The sequence below is a fragment of the Danio rerio genome, chromosome 16 (genome assembly GCF_049306965.1).
Source record: "Danio rerio strain Tuebingen ecotype United States chromosome 16, GRCz12tu, whole genome shotgun sequence".
In the NCBI taxonomy this organism is placed as follows: Eukaryota; Metazoa; Chordata; class Actinopteri; order Cypriniformes; family Danionidae; genus Danio; species Danio rerio.
This window is the reverse complement of record NC_133191.1, coordinates 13,158,237-13,175,227: the sequence shown is the minus strand read 5'-3', so window position 1 is coordinate 13,175,227 and position 16,991 is coordinate 13,158,237. Positions and strand designations below refer to the sequence as shown.

Below are 16,991 nucleotides of genomic sequence, written 5' to 3'. Positions count from 1 at the left end.
ATGCAGACATGTGTACAGTATTCTTCTGTGGTAGTTAGGGTTATTATGGGCAAACGAATGACTGTATAAAATAGGGGCAAACGAGTACATATCTCAGTCCATGCGTACTTCGTTCGTTCTCAAACGAAATGACTCTAAACACCGACTCGTTCAAAGAAGAGGGCGTACTCATTCTCAAGAAACTCTATCCAATGAAATGCTTCTTCACGGAATTTACTCGAACGCCATTGGCCAGTTTTACAGTCAATCACAATACGAACGAAACGGTAAGAAAGATTCGTTCATTTCAAAAAATGAATCATTCGACATTGAACTATCTGAAGGTTTGTGCACTGTAACAGCGAAAAAATTGTGCTGTATTTTTTGTAAAAAATGTCAATGGCTCACCTAGCTCGTATGTGTTAAAATACGCGTTTTAAAATAAGCAGTATCTTAATTTGTATCTGCGTTTTTATGTCAGTCATGATTTTATTGTCGTGCTTGGTTTACTCATTAACGTTACCATATAACTTTTACCAGAGTTCCAACACCAGTTTTACCAATAAGATCAGTGGGTGGACACATACATAAACACTGTCTGTCTTTACTTGATCTCTGCGGTCTAAGAGTCCTCCATACTGCACTGCAAACAGTAAGTACTGCTCGTTGGTCTTTGAATGTCAATGAACTCCTTATACAGTCATGATTTTTTCAATTTGTGTGCAAGCGAGGAGAAATAAATTAGCTTGTAATATCCAGGATATCATCACTGCATGTCTTTATACTTTCATTTGTTAGACTGTTCTTCAAAACTAAGGTGACTTAGTTGTATGTTTTATTAAAGTTTAAAGGGCAGTCAGACACTTACAACAGATTAGTCTCATAAATGTGTAATAGCAGTGGTGTGGTGGTAACGTTAAAAAAATTATTATGTTGTGTAATTTTTTATGTATTTTATGTATTTTTAATGTTGTACTTGATAATTTTTAGTGTTTTAATAAAAATAATTGTCCTATTATTAAGACTTCAATAAGCCTTTGAAAGAATGTTACTTAATGTTACTAAGGCTGCAATTATTTGAGCAAAAGTTTACAACAAACTTTGATATTTTGTATTATTTTCATTTAATTTTTTTTTTCTATGTGAATATATTTTAAAAGATAAAGTAAAATGATCAGCAGTCACTACTCCAAACTTCTGTTAAATAAAATAGGCTTCTGATGGACTGTGAGACTTTAAAGGGTCACAAAACACATTTTTTGAGATGTTGACAGTCATATATATGTCCCACGTCACTAAAACACTAGTAGGACACTAAAAGTGAAAATCTTGTTTTTGCGTTGTTTAGAACAAATTCGTTCTTCTAGTTAAATTTTGTAGCTACGTCACGGCGATGATATCACTGTGTATATTCCAGCGTGGAAATCGTGGTAATCCCTCAACAAGTAACGTTATTGGGTTTTCAGCACATCTGTTCATTACTTCATGAGAAAGACTTGGTTCGAACCAATCCGTGCACTCTATATGAAATGAGATGCAACTTCATTAATATGCATGATATAGCTTCAAAGACTGTTTTTACCTGTTACAATGTTCAAAGAGATGCCACGTTGTGTTGCTAACGGTAATTCAAGCAAGTAGTAGAAGAAGAATTGTTCGGAGACATAGGTCGGCAGTGTTGCATTTATAAATGTGCCACAACAATGGTTTTGTTTCCATTTTTCCTGCGATGAGAGCACAGCTCGTGTGTGGACTCACATTTGTTGTGGATTACAGTGGTCTGCTAACACGAGATGAAAATATAGAAACATTTTTTACCTGAGAGCTTTTCGCGTCTGGAAATTCAGATTTGCCACTCGTGTTCTTTTTAAAAAAGACACTGTTCCAGTTTGCGTTGAATGTCCTGTCCCTACAGATTAGGCAAATGTGCGATCAATGTTCGTTGTTTATGTTTCTCCAGATGGCAAAGTTAGATAGTATCGTCAGCAGTATTCTTTTAGTTTTTGAAGACATACCTTAGTCAAAATGATTTAGTTACTAAGTTTACAGTAATATCACTACAATATTTTGGACCGAAAATCCTTCAATTCCTTACAGCTCTCAGATCCGCTGTAAATGCTGCTCTCTAAATCACTGTCTATCTCTCCTGATCTGTATTTGTGTTGTAGATTTAGTGCACGTAATGAACTCCCCTTTTCATTCAATCCTTTCCCTCTTTCGCCACTTGTCACTCTCAACTAAGCAAAGCTGGACTTTTTCTTAACTTTTTCCAAAATAGAGTTGTGTAAACACCCTGCTAAGACATAGGGGTTTCATGGCCCTTTTAATTCACATAAATAATCAGTTTTATAATATATTACTATAGAAAATAGGTATTTAATATTAAAATAACTATAAACAATAATTTCACATGGTCGACGCAGTAGGTAGTGCTGTCGCCTCACAGCAAGAAGGTCGCTGGTTCGAGCCTCGGCTGGGTCAGTTGGCGTTTCTGTGTTGAGTTTGCATGTTCTCCAAATGTTCATGTGGGTTTCCTCTGGGTAATCCGGTTTCCCCCATTGTCCAAAGACATGCGGTACATTTGAATTGGGTAAGCTAAATTGTCCGTTGTGTATGAGTGTGTGTTTGTGTGTGTGAATGAGTGTGTGTGTGGATGTTTCCAGGGGAGGTTGCAGCTGGAAGGGCATTCGCTGTGTAAAACATTTGCTGGATAAGTTTGCGGTTCATTCCGCTGTGGCGACCCCAGATTAATAAAGGGACTAAGCCAGAAAGAAAATAAACGAATGAATAATTTCACACTTTTCTGGCTTTATGTACATCTAAGCAAATAAATTACTGATAAATCACAAATAAATGCAACCTTGGTGAGCATAGGTGGTATCCTCAAAAACATTATCAGATCATCATGTTTACAATCTTTTGGCTGAAACTATTTTAAGACTAATTGTGGACCGCGAGGAAGTTTCATGATTGACAACTACTTTAAATACACCCACAAACACACAATAGTGTTTAAAATTAACATGTGACGTGATTATCTGCTTGTTTCCTCAGTGGCAGGAATTGGTAGACTGTCCACCAAAGGCTCTGTGCTGCTGCTGTGTGACATGCAGGAGAAGTTCAGACCCACTATTTTCCAGTTTACAAACGTCGTGAGCAATGCTGCAAGATTGTTACAGGTACAACACTTACCTCAGTTTTTCAGAACTTCTGCAATTTTCATTAAAATGTAGTTGGTCATGTATTAAAGAGGACATATTTCGCAAAATTCACTTTATATTATTTGTTTACTGTGTTTGCAGAGTACTGAGCACTGTTGCATGATACACAGATTCTAAAAATGATTGTGATTTCCTGGCTTTCAAAACGAATCTGCATTTTTTTAGTACTTTTTGACAGCTGTAGTTGCGAGTGCTATTTAATAGTGGGCAGTGTGGGGGCCGTGCAATTCTTTTACGCCAAACTGAGTGTGTGTTGAGCTGTTGAGTGTTGTCCTCTCACACCATTTTTATGAGATTGTGTGTAAATCATGTCACATGTGATATGCTGAGATATATTCTCATATCAGTACGGTCAAACTTAACTCTGGCTGTTACATCACAATGCAAAAATGTCAGTAGATTCTTGGAACCATCATCCAAAGCAATGGGATGCTGTAATAACATCTAGTCAAGGGAACAACATAAATGTGTATCTCTTTAACAAATACCCATTTTTATTAGTAGATGACATCATGGACAGCTAAAAATGCATGTCACGTCATTGACCCCCATATTAGTATATAAACATGTAATTATATATGAATATGACAGGATCACTGTGTCATGAACAGTAAGGACCAAGCAACATCTCCAGGCTCTTTGAGAACCAGACCAAAAAAGTTATGTGCAGTTTTGTCTATTTTCTTTCAAACAAAGCTGCAACTATTTTATTTATGTTGAAACAACTCGGCTGGATTGCTGACAAAATTAGTTTTTATTTCTATATTTGTTTTACTATTTTTAAAAATGGTTCTGCTTTGTTTCAGCTGGCAGCAAACACAGAGTGTTTATTAATAAATAATATTTTGAAATAAAAAAATATTGTGTAGTATTGATTTAGTATCAGTATCATGATATTTAATTTAGGTATCGTGTTTATCTTATTTTTCGCCGACGAGCGGGCGCAGCCATTTGGATCTTTTTGGCTCGAGCCTTCCGGTCTCATTCACTTCCATTCATTTTTAGACATTAAAAACTGCTCGTTTTGCTGTTTGATGTTGCAAACTGATATTTTCTTAATATACTACTTGGTCAGTATAGTCATGCAAACATTTGGTTGTAGAGCAAGTAGTTTAACCGTTTTCTGCTGTTTATTATTTCTAGTCATTTCTCGCATAGGCGACTGAATCAGAAGTTCTAAATCAATCGCAGACGCAAAACAGACGCACTTCCGCATTTTAGAATAAGGTCAATTGAAGTGAACATTTTGGTATTGTGCAAGACTAGTACTGAGTACACTGAAAAATCCATTCTGTGTGTTTGCTTTCTCTTTGCATCTAATTTACACATGTGACTGAACTTTCTGGATGGGGGCAAGGAGCAGCAGCTCGTTTGCAATAAAGAGACACATTTCTGCATGGAAAAAAGCATACATGTATGCAAACATATATTTTTTTCTTGTCACCTATTTGTTTTTTATTTTTATTTTATTTCGTTTTAGTTAACTTTATTTATTCACACAAAACGCCCATTTACTACGGTGGCTGAGAGAGCTCACGTTGTTATTTAAGTTAAAACATACAAATAGAAAAATGCTAACAAATAAAGAAAGCAACCTTTATTTGTTTATTTTAACAGCCTGGTCATACAGTTCCTTATTGTTTGTATATTTTAGCAATAATATTATGACAAATTTCACAATTAAGATTAAATCAACCACTTATTCTAAACAGGAAGCAGCTGTGTTTGTCACCTTTTGGGTCCCTAATAAATTTCCTTTGTGGTTTGCACTATTTAAAGCATGATTGTGTATGTGTTGTCAGATTGGAACAGATGATAATATTTTCTCTGTTAATGTTTTTCTATATACATGTGTTTTTAACTTGTAGTGGATTTGCGCTCTCTCAGCCACCACAAATTGCAGCATAATAAATGATCCATGAGGTATTTTGAACTGAAACTGTAACGGCACATTGTGGGGACACTTGACACTTGTATTACATATCAGTATTACAAAGAGGCATAGTAGGGCACCTTTAAATGTGCCCTCAAGACTGCATCATGTTTGTTGACCACTGTTTTAGTAATTTTCATTATCCCTCTTGCAGTCTTAAAAAAACATATATTTTGAATTTTTAATACTGTTTTATATATTGATTTTATTGTATTTTTTTTACATTTTAGTGGTATGAAACTTTTTCTTTTAGTCATTTGACAACACAGACATAAAAAAATGACTAGAGAAATGATTTACACTTGTCTTCTTATATAATATATATCTTCGCATATTTATAATTATTTTATATATATACATATATAGTTGTTATGATTGGTCTACATTTATGCTATAAATTATTTGCATATAAATTATTAATTTAGATTCATTTAAATTTTCATTATTGTGTAGCAGGGGCAGCAGAGTGGCTCAGTGGTAAGCACTGTCACCTCACATTAAGAAGGTCGCTGGTTCAAGTCTCGACTGGGCCAGTTGGCATTTCTGTGTGGAGTTTGCATGTTCTTCTTGTGTTCACATGGTTTTTTTCCTAGGTCACCGGTTTCCCCAACAGTCCAAAGACATGAGCTATATGTGAATTGGATGAACTAAATTGGCCGTAGTGTGTGAATGTGAGAGTGTATGGGTGTTTCCCAGTTCTGGGTTGTGGCTGGAAGGGCATCCGCTGCGTAAAACATATGCTGGAATAGTTGGCATTGTATTTTACAACATTGTATTTTGTTTTGAGTTCACCGTCATTATTGTTTTTGTTTTTATGTTATTGTTTTTAGTCTAATTCAGTCTAATTTCAATTGTTGTTTTTAGTTGTTTTTAGTCTAACTCAAGTGTGACCCTTAAGTAAGAAAAACTAGAAGGATATCCAATTAATTCTTTTATGTATAACTTTATTGTTTTTTGTTTATCTGTAATTGTTCTTGGGCATCCCACTTTCAGAGGCCTGGTTTCTCTCAAGGTTTTATTTCCTTCACTCTAATCAAATCGTGAAGTTTGTTCCTCGCCACTGGCTAGCTTGGTTTGGGAATTGTGGAGCTGTGCATTGATGGATTTTCTCTTCAGTGTTTGGACTTTCAGCAGTGACATTTAAACGAAACTGAACTGAACTTCAACTGTGAAAACTGGATTGACACAGTTTCAATTTACTAGAACTGTAAATATTAAGCTGCTTTGACACAATCTACATTGTAAAAATGCTATACGCCTTAATTTAAAGTACCTTTAGCACAAATCGTCACCCTGAAATAAGTTTTTTCAGGGTGCTGGGATGTCTCTGTTTATATTAATATGGGTGTTCAATCCCTGCTAAGTGCACTGCATCAAACTAACTCGGACTTTGGACTTTTAGAATTTCTTTGTACTTTATTTAGTAATTTACTTTGTTTTGATAAAAGTGTCTGCTAAATGATTAAATGTAACATTAATTATGTTTTCTTCCAGGCATGTCGAATCTTAAACATCCCTCAGATTTTAACCGAGCAGTACCCCAAGGGTCTAGGCCCCACTGTTCCTGAGCTGGGAGCAGAGGGCCTGAAGCCTCACACAAAGACCAGTTTCTCTATGATGACAGAGAGCGTGCAGAGCTCACTCAAGAGCATGGGAGACCCTCAGCAAGTCATACTGTGTGGCATCGAGGCTCAAGCATGCATTGCGGTAATGCCCAGTTGATATTTATTCTGGTGCACACTCACACATAGCCAAATGTTTATGGTTCTTGTTGTACTGTAGTGCACAGCCTATGATCTCCTGGAGAGAGGAATGGAGGTTCATATTGTAGCTGACGCTGTGTCCTCTAGAAGGTATGATTGTCTTTTTTAAAATGTTTAAAATGGAATATTCCAACTCCTATTCTACATTTTCTCCATTGGCTACTAGTCCATTTCAGGATTGAGTTCAACTTTTTTTACAATTGCATTATTTACAATATCAAACAATTTGGTTTCAAAATACCTGATCTTCTCCATCCCTATGTGCACATGGAATTTGTGCACGCAGAAATCTTTATTAGGCCATCATTGAGTCGATCTATTTACTTTTGTAAATGTCTGTAAATATTTATTTATTTAGTTTTTATACAATAGTTTTAGTAATATTATTGATAATATTAATATGCAGGCCCACACGGAATCTGTGTGCACAATAATTTGCAATTTTCCGCAGATTTTTAGCCTATCATTAAGTCTATTTATTTACATGTGTAAATGTGTGTTAATTTATACTATTCGGTTTTTTAATTAATTTCAGTAATATTATTGACTGATATGAAAATGTATGGTTTATTCAAAATACAGTTTGTAAAACAATATTTACTTTCTTTTAGTATTTATATTATATGAGAAACTTGCTGTGTTTACCAAATAGGTGGATCTAATTAGATTTGAATTGTAAACATTAAAAAGGTATTTTTTATTTATTTTACATATTACGTTTTTAGTAACGATACTTCCAAAATCATTCCACATTAATCCACAGATTTATTTTTACAAAATTCTGTGCAGAAATAGCAAAAGATGCAAAAGTCTGCAGATTCCGTCTGACTCTACTAATATGCAAATGTTTGTATGATTTATTTACAATATAGTTAGTAAAATAATATTTTATGTCTTAAGGTAACTATATTATATGAGAAGCTTGTTTGGTTTATCAAACAAGTGAATCTAAATGGATTTGCACTGTAAACCTTAAATAATAGTTGAAAAGTTGATATATGTTATCTAATGTTTGTTACTATACTCTTAAAATCATTTTGCATAAATTTGCATTTTTTAACAAATCCTGTGCATAAATGTAAAAAAATGTCAGCAGATTCTGTCAAAAGTTTAAGATCTTGTAGGATTAACTTACTGAAATTCCTCATACAAGGCTGAATTGCAACTTTAAAATGGCCCCCTTGAGTTTGTGTGTGAATAAGAGAGGCTGCGTCCGAAACCGCATACTTCCATACTATATAGTACGCCAAAATCAGTATGCGAGCCGAGTAGTATGTCCGAATTCATAGAATTCGAAAATCAGTATGCGAGAAGTACCCGGATGACTTACTACTTCCGGCGAGATTCCGGAGTGCGCATCCCATGCATGCTGCGCTATCCCATGATGCCCCGCGAGCGAATTCATGAATGGAAGTAAAGCGACGCAACTGACGCAGGTAGGTCACGTGACCATGACAAAATGGCAGATGTAGTACGTCCGAATTCCATTCATACTTTTCACATTCATACTGTATAGAACGTATTTTTCTAACGGCCGAGTAGTAAGTTTAAATTGAAATGCAGTACCTACTGAGTAGTGGGTGGTTTCGGACGCAGCCAGAGTGTATAGGTGTTAGGGTGCTGGGTGGTGGCTGGAAGGGCCTAGTTAATTTCACTGTGACAACCCCTGATAAATCAGGGACTAAGCTGAAGGAAAGAATGGCCCCCCTTGACCAGTTCCCCTTCGGGGGGAACTTCAGCACTATAAGTGGATTTGATTGTAAAATCCACGCATTGGGAGGTTCGGTTCAGAAGCTACTCGTCTGAAAGAGTATTGAACGGGCCAATTAAGAATGAATTGGCAGCGCAAGCCTGCGCAGGTGAGCGGCATAAGCAATCAACTGAGTATATAAGCTCACCTGGCGCCAGCAGACGCTATCCTTTTCGCTTCAGAGACTTTCTGATCGAGTCGATGAGGGTTCCTCCTGCTGTGACCAGCGATTCTGAGCGAACGAGAGCATTCTCCCGGTCCAGAGTGTGTACACGCAGTGGCAGACGGTCGAGCTGGGTTTCTCCCTTGCCTGGCGTTCTTTGGGTCCGGTCCTCCAGAGCGGTGCGTATAAAGTTGCAAACTTCACAGAAAGAGCAACACAGTCGTGCAGCACGTCCTTATCAGGACGGCGCTCCGACTGTGCGTTTCTGGATGCGGTGGTTTCCTGTCCTCGGATGATGGGCGCGGGCACTGCGTTACATGTCTGGGGGTCCAGCATGTTAATGCGCTGCTCGCGGGCAGTTCATGTCGTCATTGCGATGCCATGACTGTTGCGCAAGATCGCGGTTAGCCTTTGCAAAAGGGCGAACCACCCCAGTTGTCCCCTGCTCTGCAGCGAGCACTCGGGCAGATCTGAGGGTTTCAGCGAGAGATAATCCGTCGCCCACGGGCCCGCGGACCTCCCGCTCCTCTAAGCGCTCTGAGCGGCAACACGTGCTGGTCAGGACGGACAGTACGGCGGCGGTGGCGTATATCAGCCGTATAGGGGGTATGCGCTCTCGCCGCATGTCTCAGCTCGCCCGCCGTCTGCTCCTCTGGAGTCATCCGCGGCTGAAATCGCTGCACGCCATTCATATTCAGGCAAGCTCAACCGTGCAGCCGATGCGCTCTCACGGCAGCCTTGCGTCCTGGAGCATGGAGACTCCACCCCGAGTCTGTTCAGCTGATATGGGCGCGATTCGGGGAAGCCCAGATCGATCTGTTGCTTCCCCCGAGATCGCTCATTGCCAGTTGTTCTTTCCCTGACCGAGCGCTCTCGGCACGGATGCACTGGCTTACAGCTGGCCTCGGGGCACGCGCAATACGCGTTTCCCCCAGTGAGCCTGCTCGCGCAGTTACTGTGCATGGTCAGGGAGGACGAGGAACAGGTTGCTGGTTGCGCCCCTCTGGCTCAACCGGACCTGGATGTCAGAGCTCTCCCTCGCGATAGCCCTCCCCTGGCAGTCCCTTCGAGAGAGCACCTACTCTCTCAGGGACAGGGCACCACCTGGCACCCTCGCCGATCTTTGGGATTTTTAGACGCGAGGAAGACTTAGGTAACCTCCGATTGCGGTGGCTAATACCGTCACTCGGGCTAGAGCCCCCTCCCCGAGCGCGCCTATGCCCTGACGTGAAGTCTATTCACTGAATGGTGTGTCTCTCGCTGAGAAGACCCCCGTAATTTGCCAGATCAGCGTTGTGCTTTCTTTACGCCGAGAGAAGCTGGAGAGCAGGCTGTCGCCCTCCACACTCAAGGTTACGTGGCTGCCATCTCCGCTCTCATAACGCGGTGGCTGGCAGCACCGTGGGAACGCATAACCTCATCATCCGGTTCCTCAGGGGCGTTAAGCGAATTAATCCACCCCGCCCCCTCTCATGCCCTCTTAGGATCTCGCCCTCGCTACACAAGCCGCGTCAGATCCCTTCGATCCTCGACTCAGTATATTTCTGTCCCTGAAGACAGCTCTGCTGGTCGCGTTGATATCGATCAGAGGGTCGGGGACCCGGAGGCATTTTTCGGTCAGTGACTCGTGCCTGTAATTGGGCTGGCTTCTCTCACGTATGAGACCCCGCCCGCGATATGTGCCCAAGGTTCCTACCACTCCGTTTTAATACGAGGTAGTGAGCCTGCAAGCGCTGCCCTCGGAGGAGGCAGACCCAGCCCTTATTTATTGTCCAGTTCGCGTTTTGCGTATTATCCGGACCGCACTCAGAGTTTAGATCATCTGAGCAGCTCTTCGTCTGTTATAGCGGTCGGCAACAGGGAAGTGCCGTACCGAAATAAGTTCCCACTAGATTGTGGATGCCTTCTTTCACTATCAGAGCCGAGATGAGCCGCGTCCCCCGAGAGCGCGTGCGCACTCCACTCGGAGCTTCGCATCCTCTCGAGCGCACGCACGCGGCGCCCCTCTAACAGACATCTGTAGAGCTGCGGGCTGGGTGACACCCAACACATTTGCAAGGTTTTACAATCTGCGAGTGGAGCCGGTTTCCTCAAGGGTATTAGGTAACCCTTGGTGATTGAGGAAACAATTCGGTAGGGTGTTGAAACACGCTTGCTGCGCCATTTTCCCTAACACGGAGATACGTGCGCCTTTTTATCTGTCAGTAAAGTTCCCCGTCAGGTGAGCCCTGCAGATTCCTCCGTGGCCCCCAGCACTGACTCAGCGGAGGAGTCACTTGCTGGCCCACTACGTTGTAGGTCTGCCCGCTGGTCAGCCCGCGTTTTGGGTAAAGGTGCCTGCTATGCGTGGTCCCCACTAGGCGATCCCATATGCTTATTCAGCCACGGTTAAGTCCCCCCCTGGGCGGACCCGTGTCTTCCCTCCCCGCTAACCACTCTTTTGCTATGCGTACTCCCCCTTTTAGGGCTAGTCCATATGTAAATTCTGCCATCTATCCCCCCTTGGGTAACGGATGGCCTCCGCAGCGTCCTCCCTATCGGGATTGCACGCTTCCCAACGTACTGTCGTATTTCCTAGAATTATCTAGATGCTCACGACTTCCCAAAAAAATATATATAATCCGTAAAACTTCTGTTGAAGTAGGATAAATTAGGGCCAGGGACACGTTGGAGGACCGCGCCCCCCATGATGTGGGTGCGTCACGCTTGCTTGACTATCTCCTCATCGGGGGTGTTGGTAAGGTGCAGTCATTATGGCGCTTTCAATGGGCTCCCAATGCGTGGATTTTACAATCAAATCCACTTATAGTGCTGAAGTTCCCCCCGAAGGGGAACGTTCGAGGTTACTAAAGTAACCCTTCGTTCCCCGAGGAGGGGAACGGAAGCACTATACTCCGTCGCCATAATGACTGTCCCTTAGCTGTTGAAAGTCTCTTCAGCTTAAAAAGGATAGCGTCTGCTGGCGCCAGGTGAGCTTATATACTCAGTTGATTGCTTATGCCGCTCACCTGCGCAGGCTTGCGCTGCCAATTCATTCTTAATTGGCCCGTTCAATACTCTTTCAGACGAGTAGCTTCTGAACCGAACCTCCCAATGCGTGGATTTTACAATCAAATCCACTTATAGTGCTTCCGTTCCCCTCCTCGGGGAACGAAGGGTTACTTTAGTAACCTCGAACGTTCTCAATTCTCTTCATAAAGCTAGTTTTCCTCAGCTTTTAACAACTATTGATTCATATCTGTTTTAATTTGTCAGCCCATGCTATATTGAGCAGTCTCTTGATATTTATATTTCTGGATCAAAAATTTCCTCTTTAGTAGAGAAAAGAAAAAAAATGAATTGGAGAAATGAACAGTGATAGGAAAATATATATTTGTAAGTTTTTGCGTTCCCTCGCAAAGATGTTTTGCATTATCTCGCAAAGATGTTTTTCCACAAACACTTCCTGTTCACCTTATACATGTCAACCCTCCCATTTTTGCTGGGAATCTTCCATATTTTACCATTCTATCCCGCTATCATCCTATCATTAAGTATTTTCCCATGATTCTCATATATTTTTAATCTTGAAAGCACGCTGAAATTAATATTAAAATGTCTGCTTTCACTTTCTTTCCATTAAAGCTGTGCGTTGATCATCGCCTTTCATATGCAACCTCTGAATCAGCGAATGCATGTGTAAGCGCTGGCTGAGGGACGGACTCTGTATGATAAACTGATCCCAGATCAGCTTCTTTACTCGCCGTTTCAAGTGATACGTCTGTTATAAAACAAGTGTTAAGCAGCAAATGAATCTCTCATTTTGTTTTGTTTGATAACAGAGGTGTCACTTTAAGAGATCTATGATGAAAGCATTCGATTACTTTACTAACTGTTTGGGCTTATTTAAGAGAAGATTAGTTGTGTTCAATATATTATAATATATTTAACATTTTATTAAGTGCACTTGTCTGTTTAAATAAATCTGAAACACAATGTTTCGCTCCTGTTTAAATAGGGTGTACAGAAGATGATCTGGGATCAGATCATACGGAGCTTGTCCGTCAGTCGGCATGTATACATATATTCACTTATTCCAGGGGTGTGCACACTCGGTCCTGGAAGGCCGGTGTTCTGGAGAGTTTAGCACCAACCCTAATCAAACACACCTGAATCATCTAATCAAGCTCTTGCGAGGTATACTAGAAACTTCCTGGCAGGTGTGTTGAAGCAAGTTGGAGCTATACTCGGCAGGACACCGGCCCTCCAGGACCAAGTTTGGAGACCCCTGACTTATTTTGAATTGGTTGCATATGAAGGGCGTTCTTTTGCGAGCGAACTTAAATACATCTTTGCATTCCTTCGCAAAACATCTTTGTGCGACAACGCAAAGCATTTTTGCAAGTGAATTAAAAAACTTAAAAATAATTTTGTTGCACATTTAAAAAAAACTCAACACAGCTCCCAGGTCGTTATTGGAAACTCTTAAAGAACAAGATTGTTCCATCAAATGAAGAATGACACAATTATATAACATATTAAGAGAAAATCAAAAAGAAAACTCTGAAAATAAAAGTTCAGCATTGATCTAAGATACAAAAATGGATATTCTAGTAGAGGACTTGAATATAATTTGTTTGAAATGCACAAACAAAAACATTAAACTCCGGTTTGAGATTGCTACAATATAATTGGATAATGAGAACTTATATTACTCCTGTAAGATTAAATAAATTCAATCCTAAAATCCCTGATCTTTGTTTTAAATGCAAGAAGATAAAGGGCACATTTTTTCATCGTGTGTGGGAGTGTGAGGAGGTACAGAAATTTTGGGTGGAGGTGACTTAATATATTTCACAATTTATTTCCTTTTTAATTGTTTTATGTCCTGGATTATGTATATTAACTGTGTATGAAGACAGTTGTGCTTTGCCTACTAAAGAAAGAAAATTGATTGATTTATGTTTAATATAGGCGTTGTATTGCTTTAGTTGGAAAAATGTTAATCGCCCTCCAATTGGACTTTGGTTGAGAAACCTAATAGCATGTTTGGTTCTTGAAAAGCTCATATATATAATAAGGAAAAAAATCCTCTGAATTTTGTGATATCTGGGAGGTGTTTTTAAACTTGAAAAAATCTTTGGAAGTTGTGTAATGTGAATTGGTGCTTGATTACAATTTTTGTTTATTTTAATGAATAAATTAATTTTAATATTACTTTTATTTAAAATTATTTTTAATAAATATTATTATTTCAAATAAAAATCCTAAGCCTGTCTGGGGTAAGTTTTGGGTGTTGGGGTTTGAATTATTGTAAAACTTTGAAAAAAAAAAAAACTTAATAAAGACATGTCATACAAAAAAATATATTTTCTTATCACTTTGTTTTTTTTCTCCCTCCCATTTTTTTTTCTCCCACCCAGGTTTTATTTCTTCCACTCTTTTTCTCCCCACCATCACATCTTTTCCGGGTCTCCGTAGCGCCATGCTGTTTTGAAAGTGCTTTATAAATTAATGAATCTAAAACTAAATCATATAGATGTATTCACATTGATGATAAAGTCTGAAAAATAGTTTTAAGTCAGTGTAAACACCAGACTTCTGCCTAGCATTATTGACTCACACCCACATCTTTTCAAACACAACCTCAAGATAAAAGATGAATGGCACCTATAAGCATTTTATATAAGAGGAATTTTACAATGTTTGCTTACCTATATATCATCATTTGTCAAAGTTGGTTGATTTTCCCTGTAGGTTAGTTGTTTAAGTGATTGTCAGGGTTTTAAAAATGTATCTTGTTGGATTTTTTAAGTCAAACAGATCGTCTTTTTGCACTGTCACGGTTGAGGCAGAGTGGGGTGTTTCTCAACACTACAGAGGGAGTTTTACTGCAACTAGTGCAGGATGCCAAGCACCCCAACTTTAAAGAGGTACTGTACCTGATAACCTGTCTGTTAGTTACAGTGCTCAGCATATATAAGTACACCCCTCACAAATCTACCTTTTAAATAATAATTAATAATAATAATTAAATAATATTTTTAATAGGAAGCTATACAATGTTGCATTTGAGCATATACATTAGATTAGTCAGTACTGAAGCCAAATCTGGAGCTTATCTAACAAAATAACCTACGATAATGGTCCAAAAACTAGTACACCCAAATTTATATGTTATAGAAAAATAATAAATACAAATTTAATAAAGAGGAAAAATCAAGAGAAGCAAAAAAACGTTATAATTATTAAAAAGGTTATAATTATTTTTGCAATATTTTGCTTTAATTTAATTGTATTAGCTTTCAATTTCTAAATATGTTTAGTGACTAAAATAAAACTATAATAAATATATCTGGTTAATAAATCTGTTTTGTTTTAATGCACCAAAATGCATTGCCTGTAGTCATTGAGAAATTGATATAAATATTCATTTTTAAAAAGAGGTGTACTCAGTTATGCTGAGCACTGTATGATTTTATTATTTTACACATTAAAACATCATCATTTTGTTTCCTTGTCAGTGTTATATGCTCATTCCTATTTTTTAATTACATTTTCTTGTTATTTCAATAAATGTTAAATGTTCATGTGTCCTGATGTATGTCTAGTAGCTGCATAAATATGAAAATAAAAGGAAATGGTTATTAAATAGCTTAACCATTAACACAGGTTCCATTTTTCAGTTATTTTTACTGATGGACTGTAACAAGAGTTACTGGTGGAGTGTATAATAGAGATAAAACTAGTATGTTTGTTATTTTTACCTGCTTGCACTCTTGAATTATTATTAGTTATCATTACAAATTTAAAGAGTAAGTGATTTTCTTGCTAAATAAACAGTTACCAATGAGGGTCTTTTTTTTTTTTTATAAAAATCAACTGCTGTTGCCCTAAGAAGAATTAAATATAAAGCTATTAAAGTTATAACAAAGTTGCATTTTGTACATTTGACAGCCCTAATTCCAGTTTCCTTTTAAATGTTCAGGAAAACAATAATAGCGTTCTGTTCTGTTCTGAGAAAAGAAGGAGCTTTTTTGGAGCTTTTAGAGAACTACGCCTTTTTGTAACACCTTTTCTTAGATCTGATTGTCATTGCAGGTTGGTTTGTGTCTGAATGACAGCCTATATGAGGAATAGCAGAGGATTCTGTGTTGTTTGGGATTAAATTTGTGTTAAGGCTATTGTTCTCTTCATGTTCTGACCTGTCCTCTTTCATGTTTTTTTTTTGCATGCAGATCCAGAAACTCTTGGCTCACCCCTCCCCTGATACAGGCCTGCTGGCCTTCTTCAGCTCTCTATAGGGCCAGTCAAACACAGACCACACCCTGCAGACATAATTACAGAAATTATTAAAAATCAACACACACTGTTGTGTCAACCTGATGAACTCATGTGAGATCTGTGCATTTACATCCTTTCACAGAAACACAGATAATTAAAATGTTTAAATAAAACAAATGCAAAAAATATATATGTGTCAGAAGAACAGTTATAGATGAATTAACATGTTTGTAAACATTCAGGATGCGCACACAAGGAGGTGGCAGAAAAAAATGGGAATGCTAGCATTTATAGCAGGGGAATGACATCCGATGAGGTACAGAGTTTGTTGTTGTCTTAGAAATTAGGTATATTGATTACATATCATATATATTATTTACATAATTCTTTCAGCGTATTATAACAGCTTGTCACCCAGTTATAAGCACAGTGATTCGGCAAAATTACCGTTAAAGTGAGCGGCGTTAGTCTGACAGGTCCATCCTCACAATGAATATTGGATAAGTGAAAAGAACAAGCATACAGCCCTAAATATACATTATCTCATTGAAGCTCCAAGTATTTTAACAAGATGTGTGGTCATGTGCAAGAAATAGTGTTCCATGATTACTAGATTCAAAACTATGCAGTTCTAAAAACCGAGGTTCTGCCTAACCAAAGACAAGGAAAGAAGACAGAGCTAACGTTATACAAGGCTGGGTAATCATTAACAAGCAAAACTATTGCATTCTGACAGCGGACTACACCTTAACTTGTGAACTTGCATATAAAGGTAAAGTTAGTTTTAAATTCACAAATTCGGACTTTCTTCTTAAAAATATAATTTCATAAAAGTATTATTTGCAAACTCTAAATAGCGAAGTCATATTAGCAGCCAATGGCTATCAAAGTACAACATTGTTTACAGTCAAATAAAGTG

General features: G+C 38.6%; 1 protein-coding gene across 2 annotated transcripts; it reads left to right on the top strand.

Annotated features, from left to right (window-relative positions):
* The first annotated feature begins 282 nt into the window (after positions 1-282).
* On the top strand, positions 283-16,258 carry isoc2 (isochorismatase domain containing 2). Of its 2 annotated transcripts, NM_001079953.2 has the most exons (7): positions 283-323; positions 520-631; positions 3,034-3,158; positions 6,628-6,840; positions 6,916-6,986; positions 14,604-14,721; positions 16,027-16,258. In NM_001079953.2, coding segments are annotated over exons 2-7 (594 nt in total). In that variant the 5' UTR covers positions 283-323; positions 520-630; the 3' UTR covers positions 16,093-16,258. The 2 variants fall into 2 exon arrangements, with proteins under 2 accessions (NP_001073422.2, XP_068070051.1); XM_068213950.1 differs by lacking the exon at positions 14,604-14,721 and having other exon boundaries at positions 16,027-16,172.
* The last annotated feature ends 733 nt before the right edge of the window (positions 16,259-16,991 follow it).

Bases quoted from the DNA above. Each gene is read 5' to 3' on its own strand.
- isoc2 (NM_001079953.2), top strand. The intron at 3,159-6,627 runs GTACAACACTTA...GTTTTCTTCCAG, and splicing joins ATGCTGCAAGATTGTTACAG to GCATGTCGAATCTTAAACAT. The intron at 6,841-6,915 runs GTAATGCCCAGT...GTTGTACTGTAG, and splicing joins AGGCTCAAGCATGCATTGCG to TGCACAGCCTATGATCTCCT.